At 40.2% G+C, this 26,775-nt stretch overlaps 1 protein-coding gene across 3 annotated transcripts; it reads left to right on the forward strand.

Annotated features, from left to right (window-relative positions):
- The first annotated feature begins 7,887 nt into the window (after nt 1-7,887).
- pitx2 (paired-like homeodomain 2) lies at nt 7,888-25,489 on the forward strand. 3 transcript variants are annotated; one of them, XM_080199264.1, is made up of 5 exons: nt 7,888-7,970; nt 10,671-10,730; nt 11,896-12,030; nt 22,144-22,349; nt 24,274-25,489. In XM_080199264.1, the coding sequence occupies exons 2-5, from the start codon at nt 10,694-10,696 to the stop codon at nt 24,835-24,837; spliced, it is 942 nt and encodes a 313-aa protein (XP_080055390.1). In that variant the 5' UTR covers nt 7,888-7,970; nt 10,671-10,693; the 3' UTR covers nt 24,838-25,489. The 3 variants fall into 3 exon arrangements, with proteins under 3 accessions (XP_080055390.1, XP_080055394.1, XP_080055380.1); XM_080199268.1 differs by lacking the exon at nt 7,888-7,970 and adding an exon at nt 8,414-8,443; XM_080199254.1 differs by lacking the exons at nt 7,888-7,970; nt 10,671-10,730; nt 11,896-12,030 and adding an exon at nt 20,852-21,385.
- The last annotated feature ends 1,286 nt before the right edge of the window (nt 25,490-26,775 follow it).

Below are 26,775 nucleotides of genomic sequence, written 5' to 3' on the forward strand. Positions count from 1 at the left end.
AATTAAGGTCAAGGCTGAACTATCAGACAATTATTAATTATTTCAATAATCCATGAAAATTATCGTGGAATAGAGAATTCTTTTCATTTTGCAATATGAAATTAGGTTTTCAAAGGCAAAATGCTGCCCCACAGAAATTATGATTGATTAGACCACTAAAACCCAGTTACACACAATGAGAATAACACCATGAAGTGGAAGTTTAGATCAATTCAGTGATTTCAAATTGACTTCTATCTGTCAACAGCACACACTGTGAAGTAGTCGGGAATCACTCAGAACTTGTATGTCAAGCAACAGGAGTGAAGAACTTAGAGTCTGAATTTAAGAGTAGAATTCAAAATGTTATCTAAGAAAGTGATTTTTGTTAAGTTTTTGCAAGTGTGGAAATAGGATACTAAGTGCAGTGGTTGAGACACTACAATGGTTCAAGAAAATCAGGATAGAATGGATGAAGGTTCTCCAATTGGTGGTGCAATGAGGGATTTGGAGAGCAAAGTCCCACTCTCTGGAAATAGCTGAGATAGTAAGGTGTGATTTAAGGCACAGAATGAATAGAAAAGATTATTTATAGTTTCATTTGGAATTACTCAGACAACTTTGAACTAGACGGTTCAAGGTGGTCAGATGCCAGAATATTTTTCCACATGGCTTTGAAAAAGGCTGGAGTTAGACCAAATGTAGAGCAGACTCCCAATCGTGTTTTCTGAAGCTGATCACATGCGTTTACTAGAATCAAATCCTCAATCTGATTTATGCTGACACTTTTATGTTGATGCTCACCTGAATCTCGTTCATTTCAACGCAAGGATCAGACCATAATAGCATCCTTACACATGCAATTTCCCCCTGTGCTTTCCCAAGCGTACTGTACAAGCCTACTTTTTGACTTGCAGCTGTCATGTACGCAATGAGTAGCTCCTGGGAAAAAAAAAGTCGTGCCAACCATAAAACAAAGTGTTGCAAGAAACATTTCTACAGTTTGGGGGAATTGCCTGCCACATCCAGGTGTCGCAGGGCGCTGCCATTCTGAGATACAAACTTGTTCAAATAAGTGGTATTGTGTTTGGAGGGCGCTCATCCCCAAGCCCTCGAGGAAGAAACCAGGCGTCTCCAAAAGTGGTGGAGAGGAAATGCAATAGCTCATTTTACCTCAGCGATCGGAGGAAACGCGACCCTTTCTGGTCACCGCGGTGCCGGTTATTGACGGAGACGGCGGAGGGATAACTTCCCGCGCGGAAATCCTCCAGTCATTGTCGTCATTCACGTGCTGGGCCGCTTCCGGCCAGACTGACCCCCGAAAATGGCGCCAAAATGGGCTCGTGGTGTTGCAGTTAAGCCCTTCATAATAAAAACAGAGCCAATGTGCACAGAACGCCATCTCCATGGTTACTAAGCTTTATAACTATGGATGGATGGATGACCTGAGAAATGTTACCAGTCACCCCAGCTGAGTTCTGATGGACCAATAGCCAACTTGCATCTATCGGAAGACGCTATGTGGAAACACAATGTGTCAATTGATAGATTGAAAACGTAAACATAGTACCTTGTAATGGAATAACCAAAGTCGTGCAACATAAATCCGTTTCACAAAAACCTATGAGTTGTTTTCCTAATCCAAGGCGTGGCCTCTGAAACCACTTAATTCTGCTGGTGAATTGTTCTATCAATGATGAAGTCCGACACCATTCGCTGTCCAACAGTTATAGAGACTGTTGATACGTCAGCAATATGATACTCAATTATTTGCTATTACTCCTAACCGCAATGTTTGCTTTAAACATAGTGAGGGACCAAAAAGACTTGGGTCTTTCACCGTTTTATAGCCTAAGTACTTCAGAAGTGTGGTCACTGCTGTGCCACAATAACAAGGTGCCATAGACAGAAATGTGATCATCTGTTTCCGTGCATTGGATTACGAGATAAATATTGGCCAGAACATTAGAGGTAACTTCTACTCTTCTCTGAAATAGTGCCGTGGGATATTTTTCATCCATCTTTGACGAGAGGTGGGAAGTTGGGTTAACATCTCACTCAAGTCCCTTTGACAATACAGCACTCCCCCGGTGCTGCACGGGAGAGTTTATTTTACATCCAAGTCCTAAAATTATGTTTGAATCCACATCCTGCTAGTTCAGAGGCACGAATGCGACCAAATGAAACACAGACAACGCGATGTGCATGAACTTGGCATCTATGATCATTATATCCGGACATACCCCCATAGTATGCCACATCCTACACTGAGAACGTATTGATGCAAACGTTTCAGGTACAACTGGTGAAATGCTTTCATTTATATAAAATGAGATGACATGGAACTGTTTCCGTTCTTTATACGTGAGTATTCGAATAAAGCAAAATATTTTAATCAACTATTTCAGTGTACTACCAATGTTTAAACAAACGTGATGCATGGATTATGAAGTTTTACTAACTACATATTAACCATTTTTATTTCCCATCAGATTTGTATTCCTAGCAATTCTTATTAAGCACTTCAATTGCCTATCTCGCCCTGGGGTAAACGAAGTTCGCGTGAACATTTTTGTTTTTACGTTAACATTTTAGAAAGGTATGTTATGGTAAGCCTAGTTGACGTCAACACACTGAAATGCCGACGATACGGGTTTCCGCAGTGCTCAAATGCCTATTGTTGCAGTTCCATTCAATACAAAGTGGATCTGAATGACCTGCTGTCCGCTTCTGAACAGATAACCTCTACTTATATAACCCGTGGAAAGGTATTGCAGAGCCGGATTGGTCAACAGCGCTGTTCATCAGCTCACCTTACAAGAATTGTAATAAAGAGTACTTGAGAAACAGGAATGTGAATGCAAATACTGTAATAGGGAAAATAGCGCACGTGACATTCTTTACCTCAGAATAATAAATTATTATCGAACAGGTACCTGATTTCCCCAAATATAGTGCTCCCGACTCTTTTCGATCTTCCAATAAACAAGGTGCATGATGTATGCCTTGCCAAACGAGGCATGATTGTGTAAATTTGTTTCCATGCTAAATATGTGAGGCATGTTATTATAACCACTGCGAAAACGTTGTTCTCCAGGTGGGATTTGCTTTCGTGTCTGGTGGCAGACTTTGTCCGTAGGCTTGTAAAGCGGCAGGTATCTACCCCATCCCACACAGGTTTCCGAATTATATTTTATTTACTCGTATTTCCCCCTCCTCCTCCCGCAATGATGTTATATCAAACACTGATGCGACCACAGGCGGTAAAACCGCGAATCTAAAACGATTGCTAATTCCAATGGTGAATCAGCGCGAGTATCATTCCGAATTAAATATTCAAAGACCTATGTACTACTTTACAAGAGTCATGGAACAAAGATAAAAGAACATTATAGAGCTTTGAATAATTTATTTTATTTTTAAAATAATTTGTTGATGTTACCTGCCCACAGTCCAGATCGATTTTGTTATAAACAAAATAACGCCCAGATTTGAGAAACCTGCCCAAACAAGGATAAACTATTTCACAATCAACACTTTCAGAACTTTTTTGTAACGATACGATTTTAGTTAAATTAAAATGATGCTGGGACTGACTTAGCCCGGATTCTGAATCTATACAAATGTTAACTAAAGTGCATCCGAAAGGCGGTAAATGTTTAATTCCATCAGAGAGTGTCGTCTTCGAAACGTTGCTAAAAAGGCCCCTCGACAGTGCCAGCATCGTTTAGAATGAATGACTTACAACCTGGAGACCGAGAATTCGAAATTACCGACCTTTTAGCTGTCTCGGTTTTGCTAAATTACACATCCTAACACTCACTGAATTAAACATGCCTAACTCACCCTGTCTACCGCTCAATATTCAGTCTCTACAATTATTAAACAAGGTGTTGTGTCTGTGTATGTATGTGTGGTTGCGTGGGGGGGGGGGGGAGCGGAGGGTGGGGGCTGCCGAGCTACATTAGCGTCAGTTACTGAAAGTTTTTTTTTGATTTTCTTTCTACGTTCAAACCACAAAACAAAACTCAGTGCACGTGCATATTTCAGTGTTGTGAGGTTGAACGTGCATCTCATTGAAAGCAGCAAAAATCAATCTACCTTGGCACAATCCAAAAAAATCAATCAAAAATGACAGTAATACTGCTGGAACGGGAACAATATTCCGACCAGTCCATAAAAGTTACTCGGTAGAATTTAGATAAAGTACTTTGAATTCTCAAGTTTAAAACGTTGCATTGAAAACTCTTTCAGACCAATAATGGATGGCACGCATTGCATGTTTCCTCTGCCATCAGAATGGAAACCCTTACCTCATATTCTAGGGGCTGATCGGTTGCCAGAGATAGTCTGTCCGAATGTAGTGTTACAAACATTTTGTTCTGTTTACTTATAAACTAAACGATTCGTTGCAAGCTTTCTAAATCAGATACAAGGCAATCGTGACCGAGTGCTCAGCGCAAACTGATGTACTTTTCTTTTGATTACTTCAACTCTGCTAACCTGTAACAGGCCACCAAATCAATCCATTCATTAACATATGATCATTCTACCGTGATAATGTGCGTGCAGTGTGCATTGACCGGTGGGTATGGCGTTATAGCCCAATATCCTAATCATGTTCTTTGCAACCAAAGCTGGTCGTTCATGAAGGAATTATAATTAGATGCCCGTATTATTTTAGTAGCGACAAAGCTATGTGCGGCCAGCCACCCCATTATGTGTCATCTGTGCAGTACAAAGAGTAACGTGGAACAGAAAATAACTTCCATCCATTCTGGAGTCGCAGGCGTTCAATATTTTATCAATCCGCCAGGAAGACGGTTTATGTTCAAATAAAGTAAATCGCTGCTCCGCGACAGGCTGCTGGGAAGATTGACATGAATTTCCATTAATTCACGGTCCATCCCAATTAGTGCAGTTAAAGAAAACGACAATAGTGCAATTATGGAAACTGGGCCGGAGGATAGCGCGTACACAGACACACATAGAGAACAAGAGTTGCCAACGTGGTGATACAGACATCTGCTGAAACCTGTCAAATACAAACGAATATAAAGTTTCACTTGTATGATAGAAGACGGGGCATTGATAGCTTCTAGCTCCATCCCTGTCAGGAGATGCATGTTTTTGAGTAGTTGATATGGTAATTAAGAATTTCGTGAGACGCTCGGGTCACCTCGGTTCCTCAGAGAGTCGTATCAGAAATTCTTTTCAAGTGTCCTTTGCGTCGCCAAAGATGACAACACAGCAAATCGATAACTCCTTCAAATGAAAGGGTTTGATCGCTACCCTCGAGGCTACACATCTCACATCCCTAGCCCTTTTTTTTCTGAAGTTGGCGGATTCCTCTGCACTTTCTCCCTGAGAAAGAGGCGCTTCTGGATTCTCCTGATGAAGGTAAATCCTCAATTAACAGAAAATGCACATTATATGCGGTCCTCCAGGGTCCTCTCTCTTTTTTTTAATTTTGCAATTTGGTGCCAGGCCAATAACGCTGAGCATCCTTGTAAGGTGTAAAAAAAAGGTGCTGGGGACTAAATAGATCAATCTGTAATTACTCTAGTTTAAAACGTAAATGAATTGTGTTGTGTTCGGATGTAAATGACAGGCTCGTGTTTCCGTTGTGTAAACGGAGGGCGTTCCGGAAGAATTATTTTGAACCTGAGCTTTATTATCCTGCTTGAAATGATTTACTACAAGTCGACGGCAACTGTGTATCGGAAGAAACCTTTCTTCCGTGCGAACCCTACTCTGAGGCGAATCAAGAGCACCATTTAGACAGGGGTGCCACAAAAGTCGGGTGTGCGATTATTTTATTCTGACACATTTTCTGTGGTTTTTTTGCGGGGTTATGGAAGTGCGCGGTCCTGTGATTACTCCACAATGATTACTCCATTGGATTTTAATGGAATCTGCTTCCGAAGTTGAAATGTCCATCAATGTAAAACCCGTGAGATCCATGAAAATGCAAGCGGCTTTAGCTTCAGTGCGGACCTTAATCCCAGAAAGTTACTATTTTCCGCAATTTGCTCTTAACAGACACTGAGACGGCTCTTAGTTAACATAACCTATCCATAAATATAAGCGCATTTAACTCTGGGGTGGCGGGGATTGGGATCGGGTGGAGTGGGGGTGGGGGAGGTTTACTATAAGAAGCTCAAATGATCAACCCCGGTGGTTTGGTAGTATTTCTAGTTGCATACAGAATGGACATCTTTTATACCGGCTACTTGTGTTATACATCTAGAAGAGATAGCAGTACACATGTTGAAAAGAGTAAGATCACCACCACTATTTTAGTGCCCCTAATTATGTTAGGACGTCTAGCTGTTCCAGAAATCCCCCTTTTCCTCCAGCGGCCTGTCTAATGTTTTATCCCCTGGTGATTAAAGGCATTAATTAGTTGCTTAATGGGGGTATGACTAAAAATGTAAAAGAAGGATTAAGGCGGCGAAACGTATGTATAGCTCCTTCGACACACTCGAGATCCGAATGAGAAGCATTCTGTATCTTATGTTTCTCTGTGGTACATTTGCATTTTACAACAGATGCTCACTTAAGCTGCACCGGCGAATCGAATTAAACACGTATGGCAGAATGGCGGGATAGCTGATCAGTGGGAAAGCAAGAAAACAAAGATTACCGAGAATCTATGGCTGCTGTACATCACGATTTAACTAGGCAATTGTAATTAATCTAATTAATTGAAAGGACTTATTTGTGTTCCTTTTGGTTTAATAGAAAATGCTTCCAAAGTGTCTGCTATTCTCATTTTTGTTCTTTTTCGAAGCATTTCTAACATCCTCGCTCTCAATAGAACGTCCTTCATCACATCTGTGCACTTTCCCGGAGAGATACGGAAAACGTGGTGCAATTTTCCTTTCCTCGCTAACCCTGGTGGTGGGAAACTACCAAGGGTGATTAAATTCGTCTAAACTCTTGGCTAAATTCGTTCTTTAGACGAAGCGTGAAAACTAAGCGTGTACTCCCATCTTTTTTCCCCTTTGTAATGTACAGGCGAGTTAGACACTCCTCATGTAGGTTTGAATATTTTCAGCAACTGAGTCCTTCTTCAAAGTAAACATTGTACCTGGCCAATTGCATACTTCGCCCGCATCCTGATGTTGGGATTGTCAATTGTATTTACTGTCAGTCTAATAAAAAAATTTACATGGCAAAAAAACAGCTTTTTAACTATCGGTTTTCCCAAAAAAATGCACTCGAATTCATTCCAAAGTTAGATTCATTTCACGTCGTATCGTTGTGATGGTAAACATGGGCTATGGCACATCATTTTTTTTATTTGAAATTACAATATGTAAATCAAATTCCGCTACCGCAATTAGTTTGCGTATTGTGCAGGGCAGGAAGTAAATTGCAAGCAAATAAATGCGACACATTTTTAAAAACTCATTATACCAGGATGTGTGTCACCTTAGATTAAATTACTACCAACTGAAACCCTTGGAAACTTTCCTCTTCGGCACTTTTGTACTAAAAATAACTTTGATGTCCAAACGAGTTTGCAGGTATAGCTTTAGTGGCCCGTGTGTTGTGCAGCCAAATAGATGATTTACCCAGATTTTTTTTAATGCTCTGTTCTTTGTGTCTTTCTTTAAAAGTGAAATCTGATGAAAACCGAGTTGCTTGCTCTTTTGGGTGTTTAACTCTGAACTCCCAAAGGCTCAGTCCCTCTTTTAAAAGACTCAATTTCTCTGTCTCCCCCTCTCTCTCTCTCTCCCTGTGATATATTGGAATCTTTCCTGACGTCACGTCTTTCTAAAATAGACAGAGAAACAGATCCTAAAGAATCTGGAGAGAAAGGAAAGGGGGAGAGACAGAGAGAGAAACACAAGGAGACCAAGCGGAAGCGTTAGTTGATTTCATTTTGTATAATCTTTCAAGCTTGCATCTGTCGTTCGCAGGACTGTTACTAACCCAACGATAGCCACACACATTTAAAAAAAAAGCTCGTCAGCTTCTGTCTGGTAAGTCGACTCGTCCTTTTTTTTTAGGTGTGAGATAATGCAAGTCTGAGAATTCGTTCCACACTCCCACAGCCCCGTGTGTGTGCTTTGTAACTGCGATCACCATTTCACTGCACTTAGCATTTCCCTCGCTCAAGCGAGTAAGTGATTAGTTTTGAGGGGTTCATTTGTGCTGTGGATCCAGCCTCGGTTTTGTTGACAGGAAAGGAGGGGGGAGGACGAAGAGTGTCTTTTTAACTAAAGATGCACTTTTCTTACAACTACCATCCCGTCCCCCAGTGGCAGTTGTCGGTAAGTTTCAGCGGCTCCTCTTGGCCTGGTGTCTTATAGCATTCGGTTGTTAAGTTCTGAAGCAAGTGTTGGGGAAATCGCCCCAGCGCCGCTGTAACCTCCGCAAGCCAACAGCAGCCAGAGGGGAACAGCTTGAGGGTCACGGTGCACAGGCCAGCGTGTCTTTCCCTTCGCGGCCAAAGGTAAAGGGGGCCTGATTCTTTCAGTAGTAACTGCGAAGAACTTCGGCCGACTTCGAAGCCGGTTTGGTGTAATTGCTTTGGCGGTAAAGATAACTTTGCAAGGTGCATTCTGCTTATTTGTATTTTCGTAACATCAATTTTTGTTTTCAACCGCGGTTGACCAGTTGATAAATGATATGTTAGCATCCCGAACCATTACAGTATAATTTTCTCGTTTTATTTTTAATCAGTTGTAGGCTGGATTTTTTTTAACTTTGTGGTGCTGAACCTTGGCTCTCATCTGATTTCACTTTTCTACTTTGAATCTGACAAATTACTAACGCTTAATGCAATGGAACGCAAAATAAAACACCGAATAGGTAGTAATGGATTGAAATGTTATTTGCAAACCATACTTGCAAAGAAAGGACAGGGCAGCGAGATCATCATTCGCAATGCCATCGATTGCAAATATCAGGGCCAGGCGTGGTGTGAATTTTTCATCCGGAAATATGAAAACATAACGAAGATTTCGACCAAAAACAGGCACACCACCTTGAGCTCGCACACTGGAGTTTGTTCAGATTTAAATAGTGTGGGGACAACCAAATGGGGAATTTCATAGTAACTTCATTGCAGTTTTAATGTAAGCCTTACTTGTGACTAATAAATAAACTTTAAATAAACCAGCAGTTAATGCAAGGAGAGATTTGAAGGTTCATATAATGCAAAGGATTAAGCTATATGGTGGCTCTGGGTGTTTCATTTTAACATATTTGACCCATAAGGTGTGTGTTTTGCAATGATTAACGAGGGAGAAGTGGGTGTTATTGCATTAGTCACTCAAAAGCCTCAGTGTTGGTGTCTTATTCACTGAACATCACGAGAGATTAAGTAAAAAGACTGCCGGTGGGGAAGAAAACGAGAGGTAACATTTATTCTGCTCTGAGTGCAATGATATTTGAAGTAACACTTCTTTTTTTTAAGTAATTGGGAAGTACGAGTACATAGTTACATGTTATTCCGCCACTTAAAATGTTAGCTACAATAAGTGTGCGCCATGCCAATGCCATATATCTCAATTGTCTTCATCACTTAATCAAATCGTGTTTACTATAGTTTGTGCAGTCAAGGCTAATTTATTCAGTCTCTCAAGCACAAAGTGATGCATAATTATTAACGCCGACTTTAAACTGGTTGGAAATTAAAAATAACTAGATATAATTTTACTGGAAATCTATCAGAAGACCTTCATTTTGGTGTTCGCGTCTGAATATTTGGCAAATTCTTCCTACTCTGCAAGGTAGCAAAGCCAGCACTGTTGCAAGGGAGATAGTTTAGTTCCAGATAGATTTGAAAAGCAGCAAAAAAAACGATTACCATGATGATGACATGCAAATTTTTAAAAAATTATCATAAGCAAACATTTGAAGCCTGGACTAATAAAATCCCATCTGTGTTACTTCATATCGAGTTAGTCCACCGCTCTGATAATGAATTTTGTAATATCCCACCGACAGACATCTCAATCAGACACTAATCCTGCGACTTTACTGCGGAATCACTAAATATCCAGCAGGCAAACTGTCGCACTTTGGCACTTGTGGCCGTGCCTGCGCCTATAGTTTAGAAAACAAGAAACAGATTAAATCGTGTGAAATCGCTCGAGTTTGGGATGAGATTGATCACGGGACATCGGTTGCCAAGAACCCGCGTTTTTTTTTGTAGGAAGTGCTGTAAAATTGCTGTTCTCTGGTACATTTTAAATCCGGCTCAAGGTTAAGCAGGGAAAAAAAACAGCGACACAATTTCGCAATTCACAATGACAGCATAATACATTTGAATTAAGATTGCCCTTTCCCTGTATATTAATGAAAACCACGCTGCTGGTTATCTAATTTTAATAAAATGCACATTTGAAATGTGTAAAACAGATCGAACAAAGGACTCTATGTTTTTCTGATCTGATGTTTTGTGAATTCAAATAACTGCATTTGTTATAAACCAGCCGCTGATGAAATCGAGATTGCCAAGGCCACAGTCGAAGTTAGTTATTGTCGGTTTCTGTTCGTAGCTCTGAACCTTGGTTTGTAGGTTGCATGATTATTTTTGCCCAGATTGTCCCTTTCCAAATTCTGACACTGCATGTTTCATATTGCTGTAATTATAAGTATAATAGCAACATTTGCCTCCATGTCTAACGGTGTTACACTGGCTCTGACGGTTAATCTTGTGCAACTCTCTCTAGATAAACAATTGACTGGCGGTATTATGGATGCCAACTGCCGTAAGCATTGCGTCGAATTATGTGAGTAAAAGCTTCGTTTAACGCCCCCCCCCCCCGCCTCTTTAAAACATCTTGCAATGTAGGGGCAGTTAATACTTTTGTCGAAACTTGGCCTGTGTATAAATGACACGTAGGGAAGCTGATTGATTCCCCTGGCGCATTTTTCTCAATGCACCGTCTACTACCGACAGCCACAGAGGGTATTTTCACTCTGAGCTGTGACCGGCTAAAATTATATTCTGAAGCAAGTTTCAGTGAAGCTCAGATCCTCAAAGCAACAAGAAATAAGAATGAGCATCCCTACAGTGCTTAAGGAGAGGAAAACAGGTTAATGCAAATGTAGAATTAGAGATTTTAATATGTGACAAATGTACACTTTTGGAACAAATGCCAATAAGATGCTTTGAAATATGTAACCACTATAGTTGTGAAATTTTACCGACAGCCAGGTACTGGGCAGTTTCTGTGGGTGAGGCCTGTTGGTGATGTCATGGCTGACATTAATTAAGCAGCGAAGGAGAGAGTTGGAGCTCAGAGTGCCATAAGGAACGTTTAATTAACTCCAGTATTGGGAAGCGAATACACAGACACGTCTGTGCTTTCTTTTGGTTTTGTAACCTTGAAAAATCGGTGCTTATGCGACAAACTGGGAAAGTGCAATTCCTTCAGCACCCCAGAAAAGAGGGACCGGAAAGCAGGCAGATACGCTCATTCCACGTGAAGAAAAGAAATATGCTCCTTTTGAATCAAACGTATTGTCATCTTCTTAACATGAACCCCATCAGAATAATTCGACAAAAATACTTGCCTCAAAAGACGAAAAACCCACGCAGAAAACATGTCAAAAGTAATGGTTATAGTTTAAACGCACACGTCTCTAAATCTGCCGGTATATTTTCTTTTTTTCTCATTAGTGCCACCTATCCAAAAGGTTGGCTCGAATATGATTAATATAATAACCTTGCTGCTGGTATTAAACATGCGTTTATGTGAGGGCTGCTTGACAGTCCTCTAGACAACTTGAGTTAGATTTTAAAACATAGAGCATGAATATCTGAGAAGGGGCGTGGGCGAGAACCAACGGAACAATCTAAACTAGGGAAAGTAGAAAACCAAAGGGGCTAACAGAAATTTTTGTTGCATTTTATTTACGTGTCTCACTTCGTTTCTATGTTTCCCCTCTCAGCCTCGCAGCCCTCTGCTGTGGAGTATTTATTTACGAAAGACACAGAAATTCGAAAATCTGAATTAAGTTCTGCAACGGAAGCTGGAAACAGTAGAAAAGATAATAAATTCCTGAGGCATCACCTCGACTCGCATGGTAGGCAAAACAAAATAGTCTCCTATATTAAAATTTCCGAACATAAAGTCTTGAAATATTTACGTGATCGGATGGACGGAATTATGGTGTGCGTAACATCATTCACTACACTAAACCTTACAACAGAATTCCACTACACCCTCTAACCAAACTGAAAGAAATCTCTCAAGATACACCGGTTAGCCTAAAATTTGTGTTAGAGCGGCCTCTGCTGTACTAAAAGATCAAGTGTAGCAATCCTGAAGGGGTTCTGCTTGCTATGTGAACCCGGCATTTCTAAATTCCTTACAAGCAAGATAAACAACCGACCAACCTCAATTTTAAATCAAAGTAATTTGAGAAAAAAATTCATTTTCCTGGACTCATCTGAATAATTTACATTTGACTAAATAGCAAGTCCATTCATAAAAGAACAGGTAATAAAATATTGAAGATTGTTTCTCTGTTTGATTCTATCGTTTGTTTTTTAAAAATACATTCCTGCGTATATTACTTACTTTAAAAGGTGTAAATTATCTGCATACATGCAATTTCTGATATTTTCAGAAAGTGCGCATCCAAATGAGTACAAACCAATTGTGCTGTTTATCTTCACGAACCTCACATTTTGAGACAAAGAGCTCGGCTGAAGAAAATTAATTGACTTTGCAAAAGCCCTTTTTCTCACATAAAATCGCTTTCTTCATACGCCGTTAGTAATCCTTGATGTGCTGCAGTTTTCTTGTTGTGCACTGCTAGATGCGTTAATTGGACATTTTCCTACAAAAAACAGGTTTAAACAGGTTTTCCTTTCCGTTTGAAATATAAAGATATGCAAGTAAGTTAGTTGTTCTGCTCTAATGTGTGTTTTTAATTGAACCTAGTATTAATCCTGCTATAAATCCTTTGCGTTATGTAATACTTTTTTATTGGCAATTGCAGAAGTATAATCTACAGTCATCCATTAATTTGGCCTAAACCTACCAAATTGTATTCAATTTTCTGTTTGCAACCGAACCATTCATTGGAGCTGCGTATCTATAGACGTGTTTCGAATACACTTGATTCAGTAATTTCCAAAAATGTATAAAATTACCTAGACAGACAATCTTAAAGTAAAACGAAACGAAAATATAACAATTTGCTCTCATATTGTGTGGCATCCATTTCAACTCCAAATTTCGGGTCCGCATATTTTAATCTTGTTTGTGCTTCCAATTTGATGATATGCAAACGTTAATTTTGAGGGTTTATTTATTCCATAGTCTATTCAATTGTGTGCATGTGTGCACAAATACGTTGTGTGTTGAAATGTTTTTAGATAGCACAGTGTTCCAGTCTGCTCCGTCGTTACTTTCGCATTTAAGCAGTTTGTGTACAGTTTAAATCATTGCACAAACGGATTTTTATGATCAAATTTAACCATTACCATTTAGCCAGTCCGACACAATTTAAATGATCAGATTACATTGAGGAGGCTAAGTGATGCTTGGAAACCCATATGTTATAAGCTATAGCGTTTCTTTATCCGCAGGCCCCCTGAAAAATAATTCTAAATGTAAAATAAAATTTGACATGGTTTATCTCTTTAATACCAAACAGCTGCATGAATTGCGAACAGTTTGAAAATACTTCGTTTTTCTTGAATATGCAAACATGCTACAGTTTCTCTTGTCACTTTTTAAAATGGGTATTCACTCACTCCAGTAATCCACTAATCTGGAGTAACAATTCGTGTACTATGGTGTATAAAATGTTTTTAAATCTTGTTCATTGTGAGAGTCATTTAACGAGAAATTTAGAAGCATGTTTCAGGTGAAGAGTGAGGCGGTGTTTGTACTAAAGAAATGTGTTACTGCACTGCCTAATCCTCTATGTGTGTAAATGGAGAGGGGTGCCATGGAGACGGGAAAGAACTAGAAATTTGTCAAATATCAATGAAAGAAAGTTTATTTCCTTTTAAGATCTGTTTACTGTCTGTCTGTTTTGTACAGTCTGTGTAATATATGCAGCAGTTGTTAGATTGACTCGAGGGAAAACTAAATGTATAATGAAAGCTTATTCGTGAGTAGGAATATACTAATGGAACAATTTGATATCTTCTTAATCCTTTGTAAAAAGCTTTGTCGTCTTCCTAATATTGACTGAATGGGTAATTAATGGCTCTTCATCTTGGAGAATACTCAGTAATCCAACATAGGAAAAAGACAACAAACCCAAGGTATAAGACAACAAAACAAGCACAAATCTACCCAAACAGCACCAATTCATCCACTTAACAGACTACAAGTTCTGGAAGTAATCTTCTAATGTATATGTGCAAATACAATCAGAGCCAGCGACCGTGTCACAATACTACAAACATCCTAATTCGATACCTAAAAGCCTTATAATAAACGTGCAATTGATGGATCAGAAGTGCATTTTAATTTAACTTTTTTTCGATTCCACGGCGCATTTATTTGAAAATAGTTTTGTGATCTTTTCTATGTGTCAGCACAACAGCTATGCATATTTTGGATTTTTTTAAATCATATTTTGCTCATGAAATATGCAGTATTCAAATAGCTCAATCTCCAACCACAGTTTCCTCTCTAAGATCTTAGATTTGTTGTTACGTCGCAAATCCGTGCCGAGCTTTCCCAGAAATGCAACTTTGACTCCTTTCAATCAGTTTTTCACTCCTGCCACCGTACGGCTCTTATCAAAGTCACAAATAGCACCCCATGTGACTGTGACAAGGTAAACTTTCCTCCCTATCCTTTAGAACCTGTCTGCAACCTCTGACAGGGTTGACCTCACCATCCTCCTCCTCCAACTCTCCTGCACTATTGTCCAGCTGCACGGGACTGCACTTGCCCAGTTCCATCCTTGACTATCAAGCCAAGGATCGCCTGCAGTCCCTTCTCTTCAGGCTGCCATGTCGCCATTAATGAATTTTTTTATATTGGTTCCCTCCTATTTTTCATTTGCATGCTACCCCTCGGCAACATCACCTCAAAATACAACATCAGTCTCCACGCGTACGCTGATAGCATCTAACACTACCATTACCTCCTTCGATCCCTTTCACTGTCCTGACATTGTCAAATTGCTTGCACAGAACCCGGTACTGAATGAGAAGACATTTCCTCCAACCAAATATTGGGAGGATAATAAACCGTCGTCTTTGGTTCCTACCACATTCGCCGTTCCCTTACCATTGTCTCAATTCCTCACCTTGGCAACTCTCCGAAATTGAACAAGACTGGTCACAACCTTGATGCCATATTTGACCCTGACTCCCTCATTCATGCCTCTGCTATTTCTATATTGAGCTATTCCAGCAGACTACTGGCCAGCCTCCGCGTTCTACCCTCTGTAAACTTGAGATCATCCAAAACTCTGTTAACTGTGCCCTTCTTTGCAAAAACCCGTTCACCCATCACTCGGGTCATTGGTGTCCATTGTTTCCTGATTAAGTATGTCTCATTTATATTTTAAAAATCATCCTTGATTACAAATCCTCTCCATATTTATGTAACATGCAGAAGCCCCGCAACCTCCCTTCCCCAACACCACTATTGAGATCTCTGTAATCCTTTAATTCTGGCCGCTTAGGCATCTCCAATTTTAATCACTCCTGCTTTGGTGGGCAAACCTTCAGTTGCCTAGACATTAAACTTTATAATTGCCTCCCCAAACCTCTCCGCCTCGCTTTCCTCCTTCACGATACTCCTTATCACCCATCTCTTTAACCAAGATTTTGGTCATTGGATCTGACAACTCTTTATGTGGCCGTGTCAAAATTTGTTTGATAACACACATATGATGTGCCTCGCAACATTTTATTTTGGTAGTGGTGCTATATAAAGTATAAATTGTTTTATTGATGATCGGCCTCCCCTCTTGCCCTGAGCCCTCTATTATAGTAATGTTAGAATTACTAAATAACCGCACCGGAAAATAAATATTTTACCATTCAGTGCTATTATTTTTAACATTTTGCACGAGTATGCAAAGCTGCCATATACATTTTCTTGCACAACAACAGACATGCCCAGATACAAACATACATTGTTACTCCAGGTGCCAGCGTACATTGCAAAAAGATGTTACAACTGACATTTGATTTGGCAAGCTTTCGGGTAGACATCATGGAAAGTGATATGACCTGGCTGTGTTTCTCATGAGAGAGGGAGTGAATGAAACAAAGTGAATCATTTCACATGGATACCTTCCAGGTGCAATCTTCAAAAGTAATCATTAGAATTCCTCAAATCGTATGACCAAAAAAATCTGAAAATCTTACACACACCAGAGCAAATTGTGTTGGATAGAGCCATCTTGTGCTGTCAGACGCATGGTCAAGTGCAGATGCTGGACGCAGCAATGTTCAATAGACCACATCGCTAATTATCTCAAACGCGCACACCATAACACGTAAACCATTTTTCTGACTTAGTTAGGCGATTAGAAATAAAATTTTAGCAAATGTTGATAAACCTTCAAAACATAATGCCTTCGGTAATAACACATTAAGCTCTATTATTACAATGCCGGAATTACAAATTTTAAAGACATGGTACCATTTTATAGATATTTTGCCTGGCTGTTTGAAGACACGCAGTTTTAAATGAAAACTCTCTGGCGTTAACTTCTTACCCGTGGAAAATTAATAAGGTTGTTTTGTCAGCTGACAGCCTTTTTAAATATTATTTCACCAGGGAAATCAAAGCTTCGGCTCAGATTATAGGTCGGTATTTTTTGGATTTATGTGATTTACGGTAACCATGGCAACTAATGCTGACTGTTAGCTCCCCAATTTTCCGCCACAAAAACTCACAAGATCTTTAATCAAACGAACGGGTCGAGCTTTTACTGTTCATCTTAGTAGCACATGCAAAGTGCACGGGACTTCTCTTTACATGTCGATGGAGGCGAACGGGTAAACTGTGATCCAGGTTGCAAACAAATAATTGTGCTAACAGTTTTGTGGGACGACAGTAACCCCCACCCACCGACCGCACCCTCCGTTCTTGCAGTATTCTTTACCAAGAGCACCCCGCTGTCGATCCGGCCTTCCACTTGGAGTAGAAAGCAACGCTCTTTGTTTTCAAGAAAATTAAGCTTGAAACTTACACAAATCCTAAATGCCCTTGACAAATAAGCGAGACTTCTGACCGGTGTTGAAAGTAGTTGATGTCCTTCAGGCAACAGGGCTTGACCCAGGAAATGACTGCATAAGTATGAAAGTGGTTACGGCGTTACAGTTAATGCCGAGAACTTGCTGGGCCCGCTAACGTTTAACTCCCAACTTAAATTATACCCGCGTTTGGACCAGACAGAGAGTTGGATAAAGCACACTTTTTATGATTCACGCATTTCCACGTAGTAAAATCTTCCGCTGAGGCTGACTATAAGAAGCTTACAAGTGAATGTGCATTTAAAAGTTTCTACTCCCAGACGGGATGCTAGGGTGCTTGCAAGTGGCTGAAATCAGGCGTTTGACATTTGGAACGTTGTAGCACTGTAAAGGGTTCCCTGTTTTCAATGTGCCATATTTTAAATACAGACCGTAGTTTTGATAGTTTGGTGTTCTAACAGGAAGCAATATAATTCCATGGATATTATGGTGAATAAGTTGCATGCATTTCCAAACATGGCCGAGCATCTCACGCTCGCCATCTTAAGATTTCAATATCAATGTCTTTTTTTTCTCAAGAACATATTTCTTGAAATGTATTCATTGAGACCAAACCTACTGACAGTTCCGTCAACATTTACTTGTAAGATTAATACATGCGCATTTTAAGGATCAATCTACATCGAAGGTTTAATATAAAGGCAGTTGTAAACAGCCGAAAAGACCCCGTGAAAGGACATAATTAATAGAAAATAGTCCTGCATTTAATTCAGCTGTTTGAATTGATTATTGTGATTGTGAAAACTGGACTGCAATTCTTCTTTTACTGACCCGATTGGCGGGGACGCACTAAAAAAAGATTTGGGAAGAGTACAATTGTCCAAATTCACCAAGACTCAGTGAAATGATAAAGACCATTCCATTAGGATTAAAACTAAAATCGGGCTTGAATGCTATGACAAATAATGTTTGCCCAAAGTCTCTTAATAACGCGCGTTTTGCACCAATGAAGACAAATCCTGGTCACTTCAGATGTGGGATAAAAATGAAAATTCGACAACAGTCGTCGAAGTCCTTCCAATAACAACCACAAACTTCTGAAAATTTGCATTAAGTTTGATCTCCTTCATCCCCCCTTAAATTCAAGCTTAATTTTGTTCTTAATTTTAACAGTCACTTGAAGTCAAGGAGGTAATGATAATCCGATATTAAATCCCTAGCCAGGTTGTACTGTTTGTAGATAGGTTCTCGGCCTGAGGACTGGTTCACGTCTTTCTAGGTCACATTCAGCACCCGAGAAGGGAAATATTTACTTTACGTCAGTACTTTATGATCATTTGGGAATTTGAAGAAATTCAATAAGAAAACTGTCGGAACCCGTTTAAAGCCCAGTTAAAAGACTTAAGCAAATTAGAGTCTTATCAGATTAAAAACCACTACAAATTTAAGAGCGTTCTCTCCATCACAACATCGCGCGGTTATGCACGGAAGAATCTTGCCAAATCTCGGGGATAGATGATCTTAAAAAACAGCTAACGAACAGAATACCGATTAATGATAAGCTTTCGGACAGGGAGAGAATCTAAATATTTATTGCAGATCAGCGTTGTGTGTGTGTGTGTGTGTGTGTGTGTTTTATTCAGCTTTAGTGAAATGGTAAACACGGAGGTTGAGATACTGAGAGCGGGAAGTGTCAGAACCCCCGTGTCAGTACAAATCCCCCCTTATTAGCCTCGTCACCAGTATTCACGAGTCAGGTTAATCAGGCAAGGAGCTTTCCGACTTTAGATTTTGCAGCTGGAAGCGAACCTGTTTTGCTTATTGAATCAAACACGTCTGAAGAGCTGCCACTGGGCCAGATCTAAGATGCCGCCTTCACATCTGTTTTGTTCGCAGCCCTTGCCTCCGTCAAATTGAAAATAATTCGAACAACCGGCATTGTCGGGAATCAAAAATGTTTCCTTTTTTTGCTGGAGAATTGAAACCGGGTGTTTAAAATTACCAGGCTGAAAGATATTTTTAAAAGTCTCATACTGCAAGCAAAATAAACACAAATTTTATATGATTTCTTTTTCCTGGCGGTAATAAAATCTGTTTAAAACTACAACTTGGTAACTAGGCATTATTTATTCGATGTATTCGGCGCTTCCACGTCGTTCACTTTCTTTAAGTCTATTGTAAATATTAGCAAAAGAGTAAAGACGCAAACTGGAAATTAAATAGCATGCTGGAGACCTGAAATGCAAACTCAAAATGTTACCAACACATCGCAGACTGTTCAGCTCTGGAATGAGATATTCTATCAAAGGTGAAACTAAAAACGTTAACCTATCTCTGTCCTTCAGATACTAACCAACCTGCTGTGTGTTTCCAAGATCCTTATAAACAAAACCTAACCATTTAATCTTACTCGTTACACTCTAAATCGCCCTAGTTATGGAGAATAATGGGGCTGCTTAACGCTGAACCTTTGAATTAATATTGCCCTTGTATGACAAGCCATGCGTGGAATCAAACTTAGAACTTCAATGCAAACTACGAAAGTATAATAATTTGAATTGTAGATATATATACTTAGTTTCTTTTTGTTTTGCGAATGGTTGCTAATATTACTTCGCGATGAAGATGTAATGTAATTCAGATCTGTGAATTAACAAATTATTACAATTGCAGGTGCAAATCAATGTCAATATTAATAACATGTCGAGAAAACACCTAAATACTGCACATATTTTCCAAAGGAAAAGCAAATGATTACAACATACCAACCAGGGTGCATATTTTCCAAATTAGTGACGATTCAAAATTTTAAAAAAGTCTTTATTGATGTTGCCAATCTATGTTCTACCAAACACTGAATACAAATCAATTAATTGGCAACTTCCTCAAGTAGTAAGAGGGTGGTCGAAAGGAAGGTGGTCGAAAGGAATAAAAGAGCAGTCCCCTCGGACTGCTCTTTTATTCAAATAGGTCCTCTGAAAGTACATTGCCCATTCAAAAAGAGTGAGTGTGTTTACTGTGTGCTTGGCATGGGCAATAATTAAGAACTGGAGCAAATTGGCTCATTTGTACGGAACAATTTTTTTTCAAAAAGCAGTGATGGGGACACGATTAGGCAGCATACGAAGAGAAATAAGCAATATTTGTGTTTCGTACATGAAGCAAGCAGGGCGACTACCGCGAACTGGTGTTGTTAATCTGGGGTGAGATTATGCTCCATAACCAAGGAATATTAAAAAAGTGGCATTGGAAAAAATCAGTTGTGTAACTTAATAGTGAATCTGAACAACAAGGTTTGAAGATAGGTTTAAATAAGGGGGCTGAAGACAGACTGAGAATGTGTATAATTTGAGGGTTATAAATCACTCAGGCTGCTTTCTCTGCCTCGCTCCCTCCTCACTGAGTGAAGGGACAGGACTCCAGGTGCATTCTGGGCCCTGCCACCCCCGCGCGCCCCCGCGCGCCCGTGACGTCACAGACGCAGAGAGGGGCGGGCCCCGTCTCCACCTCACTGATTGGTATAGTGACGCGCGGAGATTCGGCGGCGGCCCCGCCCCCCGGCGCTGTTGACGGGCCGGCAGTCCGCGTCACTCAGTCTGAGTGACAGCCGGGGGGCGGAGGCTGGCCAGGAGGAGGAACTGCCGAGGTTATCAGAGGCGGCTCCGCTCTTAAAGCCACTGGTGAAACAGGGAGCGCGTTTTGCGGCAGGAGCAGCGGCAGTCCGGGGATCCTTATCTGCAGTTACCTATCCCTGTCACTCGGACGCACACATACACAGTGTCAGCCCGGAATCATTCATTCATTGTCACCCCCTCAGTCTGCTTCTTCTCCTCCTCTGGCACACTTTCATCCCTGCACGGGCTTTCTAATGAAGAGAGCAGCACGAATGCGCAATTTAAAGAAGATTTGTGCAACTATCTATTGAAGATTTGTGCACGACAGTTCCTGGATCACCACACCCCTAGATCATTGCATTCCCCTTTGGACTTCTCTCTCAGTGTGAGGTGGGCTGCGAGAAATTTAATCCTCTTTGGAACATCGCACCGGCTGCTTGTATTTGTTTATAGATGAACAGTGCAAAAGACCCGTTGACTTTGGACCACCCTAGAAACAGCAGCAGCGGCAATAAATTGGTGCGGGATCAGGCAGCATTAGCCATGGCTTCGGGTTTGCAACCGGTACGAACGAGCGAGCCCAAGCACCGGCTCGAGGTTCACACTTTATCGGACACCTCCAGTCCTGACACGGGAGGTAAGGCCTTTTCCATCCATATAACGCCGCATCGATTTCACTCCAATCGGACATAGTGCCACTTCCTTATTTTATGGCATAACTTTATTGCGTCTCAAGACAAAAATGCAGTGCGTTTTGACATCAGCGATCATTTTATTACTCACTTTGTACGATATGATATATTCAGTGTTTCACATGTCTGCAAATTGCACCGTTCCTGAGTTATATCTTTGAGCGCGTGCAATGAAATTCTATGCGAATTATTGTTTAGTATAATAATAGAACGGGGTATTAAATATTCATTTATTTATTACAGTCTAAAATGGGTCTGTTCGTACTTTAATCGTTATGGGCAAGGAAATATGTACATTTGCCAATGAAGTGAGTAGCTTGTTTGCATTTTATAGACTAAGAAAACGCGCTGAGTATACATTCAGGGGTGGAAATAATTTATACATATCATTTCTGTTTCTGCATCAGAGTAGGTGCTTTATAACTCTGCAAATATACAAATTGAATATATGAAGCAATGCGCAAAAATAAGCTATTGTCATTTAAAAGTGAACCAGGGCATTTAATTTAGTCATTTAATCGTGAGGTGCTACGATTTAAACCCGCAATATCGCTGTGCTTGTGCACTTAAAGGTACTTTTAGGATGCACAATGTCTAGTTCGTTGTTTCTGGTTGGACTTACCTTTCTCAGGTGTGTGAGCTGAATATTTATGTAATGCCCAAGTGAACCAATTGGGAAATCACTGCTCATTTTTGTCCCCAGAAAAAGATAAAATTCAGCAAAGCAAAAACGATGACACGAATACAGACGACCCGTCAAAGAAAAAGAGACAAAGGCGCCAAAGAACCCATTTCACCAGTCAACAGCTACAAGAACTGGAGGCAACTTTCCAGAGAAATCGCTACCCAGACATGTCGACGAGGGAAGAAATTGCAGTTTGGACCAATTTAACTGAAGCTAGAGTTCGGGTAGGTTACCGATAATGCTTTTCAGTTGCATCCCCTTCACTATTAGCAGCAATATTTCTGTGCTAATTTTGCATCGTCAGTAATTTTTGAAGCCAAAACCTGAATCAAACTACAGCAGCGATTTTATGGGGACTTGATCATTAATGTAATTCGACGCATTAATAACTTCCTTGAATTATTTACCTTAGGCAAGATAGACTCCACAATAGCTTGTCACAATCGCATATTCCTGCTATCTCTTTGCAGCATCCATTAAATAGGGAGATAAGAAACATTTGAACCTACATTACAATATTGTCCAGTGTAAAAGTCGGCCATAATGTTGTTCTTTCGAAATTAAAGTGCAATATTTATTTCACATTGGAATACGGTGCAAACTTGCTAAATAGCACTTAACAATAGTTTGTCAATGTAGGACACCAGTTGTGTAAACAATGCTGTGTAACAGGCCATTGTGATATTTGTCTGAGATTACATCCCAATACACAAATGTGGCTGCGTGCTGAGAAGTCTCGCTGCCTGAATGTGGATTCCGACAACTGTGAAAAAAGAGGTCTTTCCTTAAGATTGACGTGATTCATTAGGCTTCACTTAGTGCCTCGAATGGTACATAGATAGATAGTCTGAGAAGCTATTCCAGTCTTTCTTAGCTGATCCCTGATTGACCAATAGAAAGGCAACATAGATTGATGAATGGATGGAACTTTGTTATTGGTATCCCAATCATTTATGATTCGCAGCTCCGTGGAGACCCATGAAATTCCTGTGTTACACAGGATCTCTATTAACGAAGTCACACTGCTGTTCCTGTATGTGTGACTTCAAAACAGGTATTGTATTGCGCAATCCAATTGTTTATCTGGCTATACCGTGAACAATAAAAGTAGGCTATGTGCATGTTTGTAAAAAACGTATTGAGTCAACTTCCAATACATTCCCAACGGTGCACTGCTTTTCTTTCTCGGAAAAACACACTCCTGAAGGACAATGTGTTTCCGTTTGGCGTGTGTTTCCGAACGCAAAAATTCATCCTTCAACACATAGCCAGTGGAATTTTACTCATTTGCTTTCACATTGCACTTTCTGTCCTTACTCTGCTACGTCTGAATTATTAATTCACTAAACCTTCCAGATGACAAACAAGTGAGAAGCAGCAGGCCTCCAGGTCACAGCATTCACAATCGATTATATTGCAGCTACCCAGTTAAGACATACTCGTGGAATTGTTTCAGATAACCATATTTTGGATTCACGTGTGTCACCCTGTTTAGTTCACTTCGCATTCATTTGGGCTTGCCTTTTACACACGGAAACAGAGTCAACGATAAAGCACGTTGAAGGACCAGTTTTCCAATAAAGTCAAAATCATGGCAGCGTTTTCGTCTTGCTGTGTGCTTTCGAAAAGCTGATGAGATGTGTTAATAAATCTCTCCGTGCTTCTTAATAGTACACCTGAAACAAATGTTAAGGGTCGCCTGAAGGTGTTATTGAATAACATCGTTTTTGAAGTTGTTGAGTTATTTATTCGGAAATTCAGTAATTAAATATCCCATTTAAATTAATAATATGGTTTAAGGTTTTTTTGCATAACTTATGTTTCTCAGTTAAGGATTCAATGGGTTAGTCTTGTTGTATATTTGTAATAAAGGACCCATTACCTATTTCTATATCCGTTACACCAAATACTTGTGACTTTCCTCGGTGATTGAAAAACCACAGATCTATCTGACTGATTTATTGGGTCCCAAAAGGACAAGCTGATGTTTGCTGGAGCTGAATTCGAACTGGACCCATTTCATGTGTGTTATATCTGTTATATTTGAAATGTACAGATGGTTTAGACGTGTGCTGATGAATCTTCCTTTTTCTCTCTCTCTCATTCTGTTGCATGTTTCTGAAAACAAGACTGTTGTTTCCCCTTCAGGTCTGGTTTAAAAACCGCAGAGCCAAGTGGAGGAAACGGGAGCGCAACCAACAAGCGGAGCTGTGCAAAAGCGGCTTTGGACCTCAGTTCAATGGTCTGATGCAACCCTACGATGACATGTACCCGGGCTATTCCTACAACAACTGGGCGGCCAAAGGCTTGACATCGGCTTCGCTCTCCACCAAAAGCTTCCCTTTCTTCAACTCCATGAACGTTAATCCTCTGTCCTCTCAAGCGATGTTCTCCTCCCCCAATTCCATCTCCTCCATGAGCATGTCATCCAGCATGGTCCCCTCTGCAGTAACCGGGGTGCCCGGCTCCGGCCTCAACGGTCTCAATAACTTGAACAACCTGAGCAACCCGTCTTTAAACTCCGCCGTCCCATCCGCAACCTGCCCCTATGCTCCGCCAACCCCACCTTACGTCTACAGAGACACTTGCAACTCAAGCCTGGCTAGCCTTAGACTCAAAGCCAAGCAGCATTCAAGTTTTGGGTACGCCAGTGTTCAGAACCCAGCATCTAACTTGAGTGCCTGCCAGTATGCTGTAGACAGGCCTGTGTGAAAGATAACAGGACACTTCTCAGACTGATGAACTCCAAGAAATAATTTAAAATATAATGGGCACTACAGATGAAACCACTGAACCTGTGTAGCTAAACCCCACAGAGCCGACTTTCTAATTTAAGGGAAAACGCGCAAGTGATATTTCCTCCCTTGACACCCCGTTTGCAAATATTTTTCATCAGATAAAGGGACGTTTGATGGTTAAAAGAAATACGCTGATTATTTGACTGGATATCACCTTTATTAATACTATATAAGCTTGTTATTTTTAAGTTCAGCATTGTGATAATAAAAAAAATGTTTGGCGGAACGGATGTGTATATATCGAAATGTCAAATTAATTTTATAAAAGCAATTGTTAGTTAATATCACGCCAGTGTTTTTGAAGTTACATAAAAAAAAGCATGTCACGCGGAAGCTTGAAGGATTATTTCCGCTTAAAAGCGAGAGAATGTATATACTAACTGCAACACCTGTATGTTTCTAACACTATTATTAATTATTATTATTAAAAGTCTGTGTGGATATCAGTTTTAAGACTAGTACCTCTGGTTGTAAGATTCAGTGATGTTCTGGAAAAAAACATTCATGTACAACTTATTCTGTGTATAAAATTGGTTACGGCATTACGCGTTTATTTTGCAAGTCAAACGTGTGCACACCTGGGACGAAAAAATATACCATGAAATCATTTTGTCTAACTGGATCGTTTTTGTATCGAAATATTTAATCCACCGAAGTGCAATTTCTCAAAAAAGATGTATACAAACTTAACATAAAGGATTACCCACCTACGCTCAACTCCACACAGTCCTGACACGAAAAATGAATCCTTATTTTTAACACTGTAGCAGCCCCATCACTAACATGTCTATCTCATTCCCATCCCTGGAGTGTTCGCTTGCTTCAGAAGTCGATTGCGCTGAGTTCGAGAAACCCGGGCATTTTTACTTCAGAAAGCAAAACAACCAACTGAAAATCAGGCTGTCCGGTCAATCTGCTGCCGGAGAATATTCTAAGATTTAACGCATCATTGAAACAAGTCAGTATGGAGCGCTGTATAAATTGATGGCGAATGAAGATGATCAGCGCGGCGAGGTTAGCTAGATTAAAAATAATGCAATAATGTCGCTGAAGGTTACGTTCGGACTGATTCCCAAATAATTGCTGTTCAAACAGGCGGATTGTTTTGTAGAAGGTAGGCAATGTGTGCAGATCGTAACTAATACCAGGCTTTCTCTCCGTTTTGTAACAGATTTGGGGGTAAGAGGCATTTTTCAGAACCACAGGTTCAAAGGTCATATTACATTTCAGACGACTTTATTAGGCTTTTGTTACCTTATTAAAGGTCAGACAGTTTGTGTTTGGTTATTAATAATGTTGATCCAGCATCCTCATGTGTGGGGCCTGTTTGCACATTAAATCATACAGGATTATGTCGTGTAGAGTGCATAATGAGAGTGCAAATGAAGATAAATTATACAGTAGTTCACCAGCCACATGGTCTGAATCGGATGGTGGGGGGGGGGGGGGTGCGGGCGGGGAGGAGGGGGGAGGGACGGGGGGGATGGTGGTGAGGGCTTTCTATACCAAGCATAAAAAGACAATGCATTTTTTTTGCTGATAAAGAATAGAACGTGAAAGGAAATGTTTTTTATCGACTTCACAAGATGTTCTGAAAAATCAAAAGTTTGGAAAGTGAAAAGCTTCCTTTCGAAGTCTGCACTGAAACAGCAACCTCCCATAGGTAGACGTGTGAACTTTATGACACCACTTAAGACTGAGATCAAAGATTATTTTAACGTTTTATGAAAGATTGTATATTGACTCTCCATAGCGCCATGACATTAATGGAGAGCAAAGACAAAGGGGCTAGTTGAAATCACCTTCCAGTGTAGTTTTCACCAGCACTGACGCAGACAGTTTTGTGGATTGG

The sequence above is a fragment of the Carcharhinus amblyrhynchos genome, chromosome 1 (genome assembly GCF_965287045.1).
Source record: "Carcharhinus amblyrhynchos chromosome 1, sCarAmb.v2.hapA, whole genome shotgun sequence".
In the NCBI taxonomy this organism is placed as follows: domain Eukaryota; kingdom Metazoa; phylum Chordata; class Chondrichthyes; order Carcharhiniformes; family Carcharhinidae; genus Carcharhinus; species Carcharhinus amblyrhynchos.

Excerpts from the sequence above, each read along its gene's own strand:
- pitx2 (XM_080199254.1), top strand. The coding sequence starts at position 21,202 with ATGAACAGTGCAAAAGACCCGTTGACTTTGGACCACCCTAGAAACAGC. Across the intron at positions 21,386-22,143 it reads CTCCAGTCCTGACACGGGAG|AAAAAGATAAAATTCAGCAA; the intron begins GTAAGGCCTTTT and ends TTTTGTCCCCAG. Across the intron at positions 22,350-24,273 it reads TAACTGAAGCTAGAGTTCGG|GTCTGGTTTAAAAACCGCAG; the intron begins GTAGGTTACCGA and ends TTTCCCCTTCAG.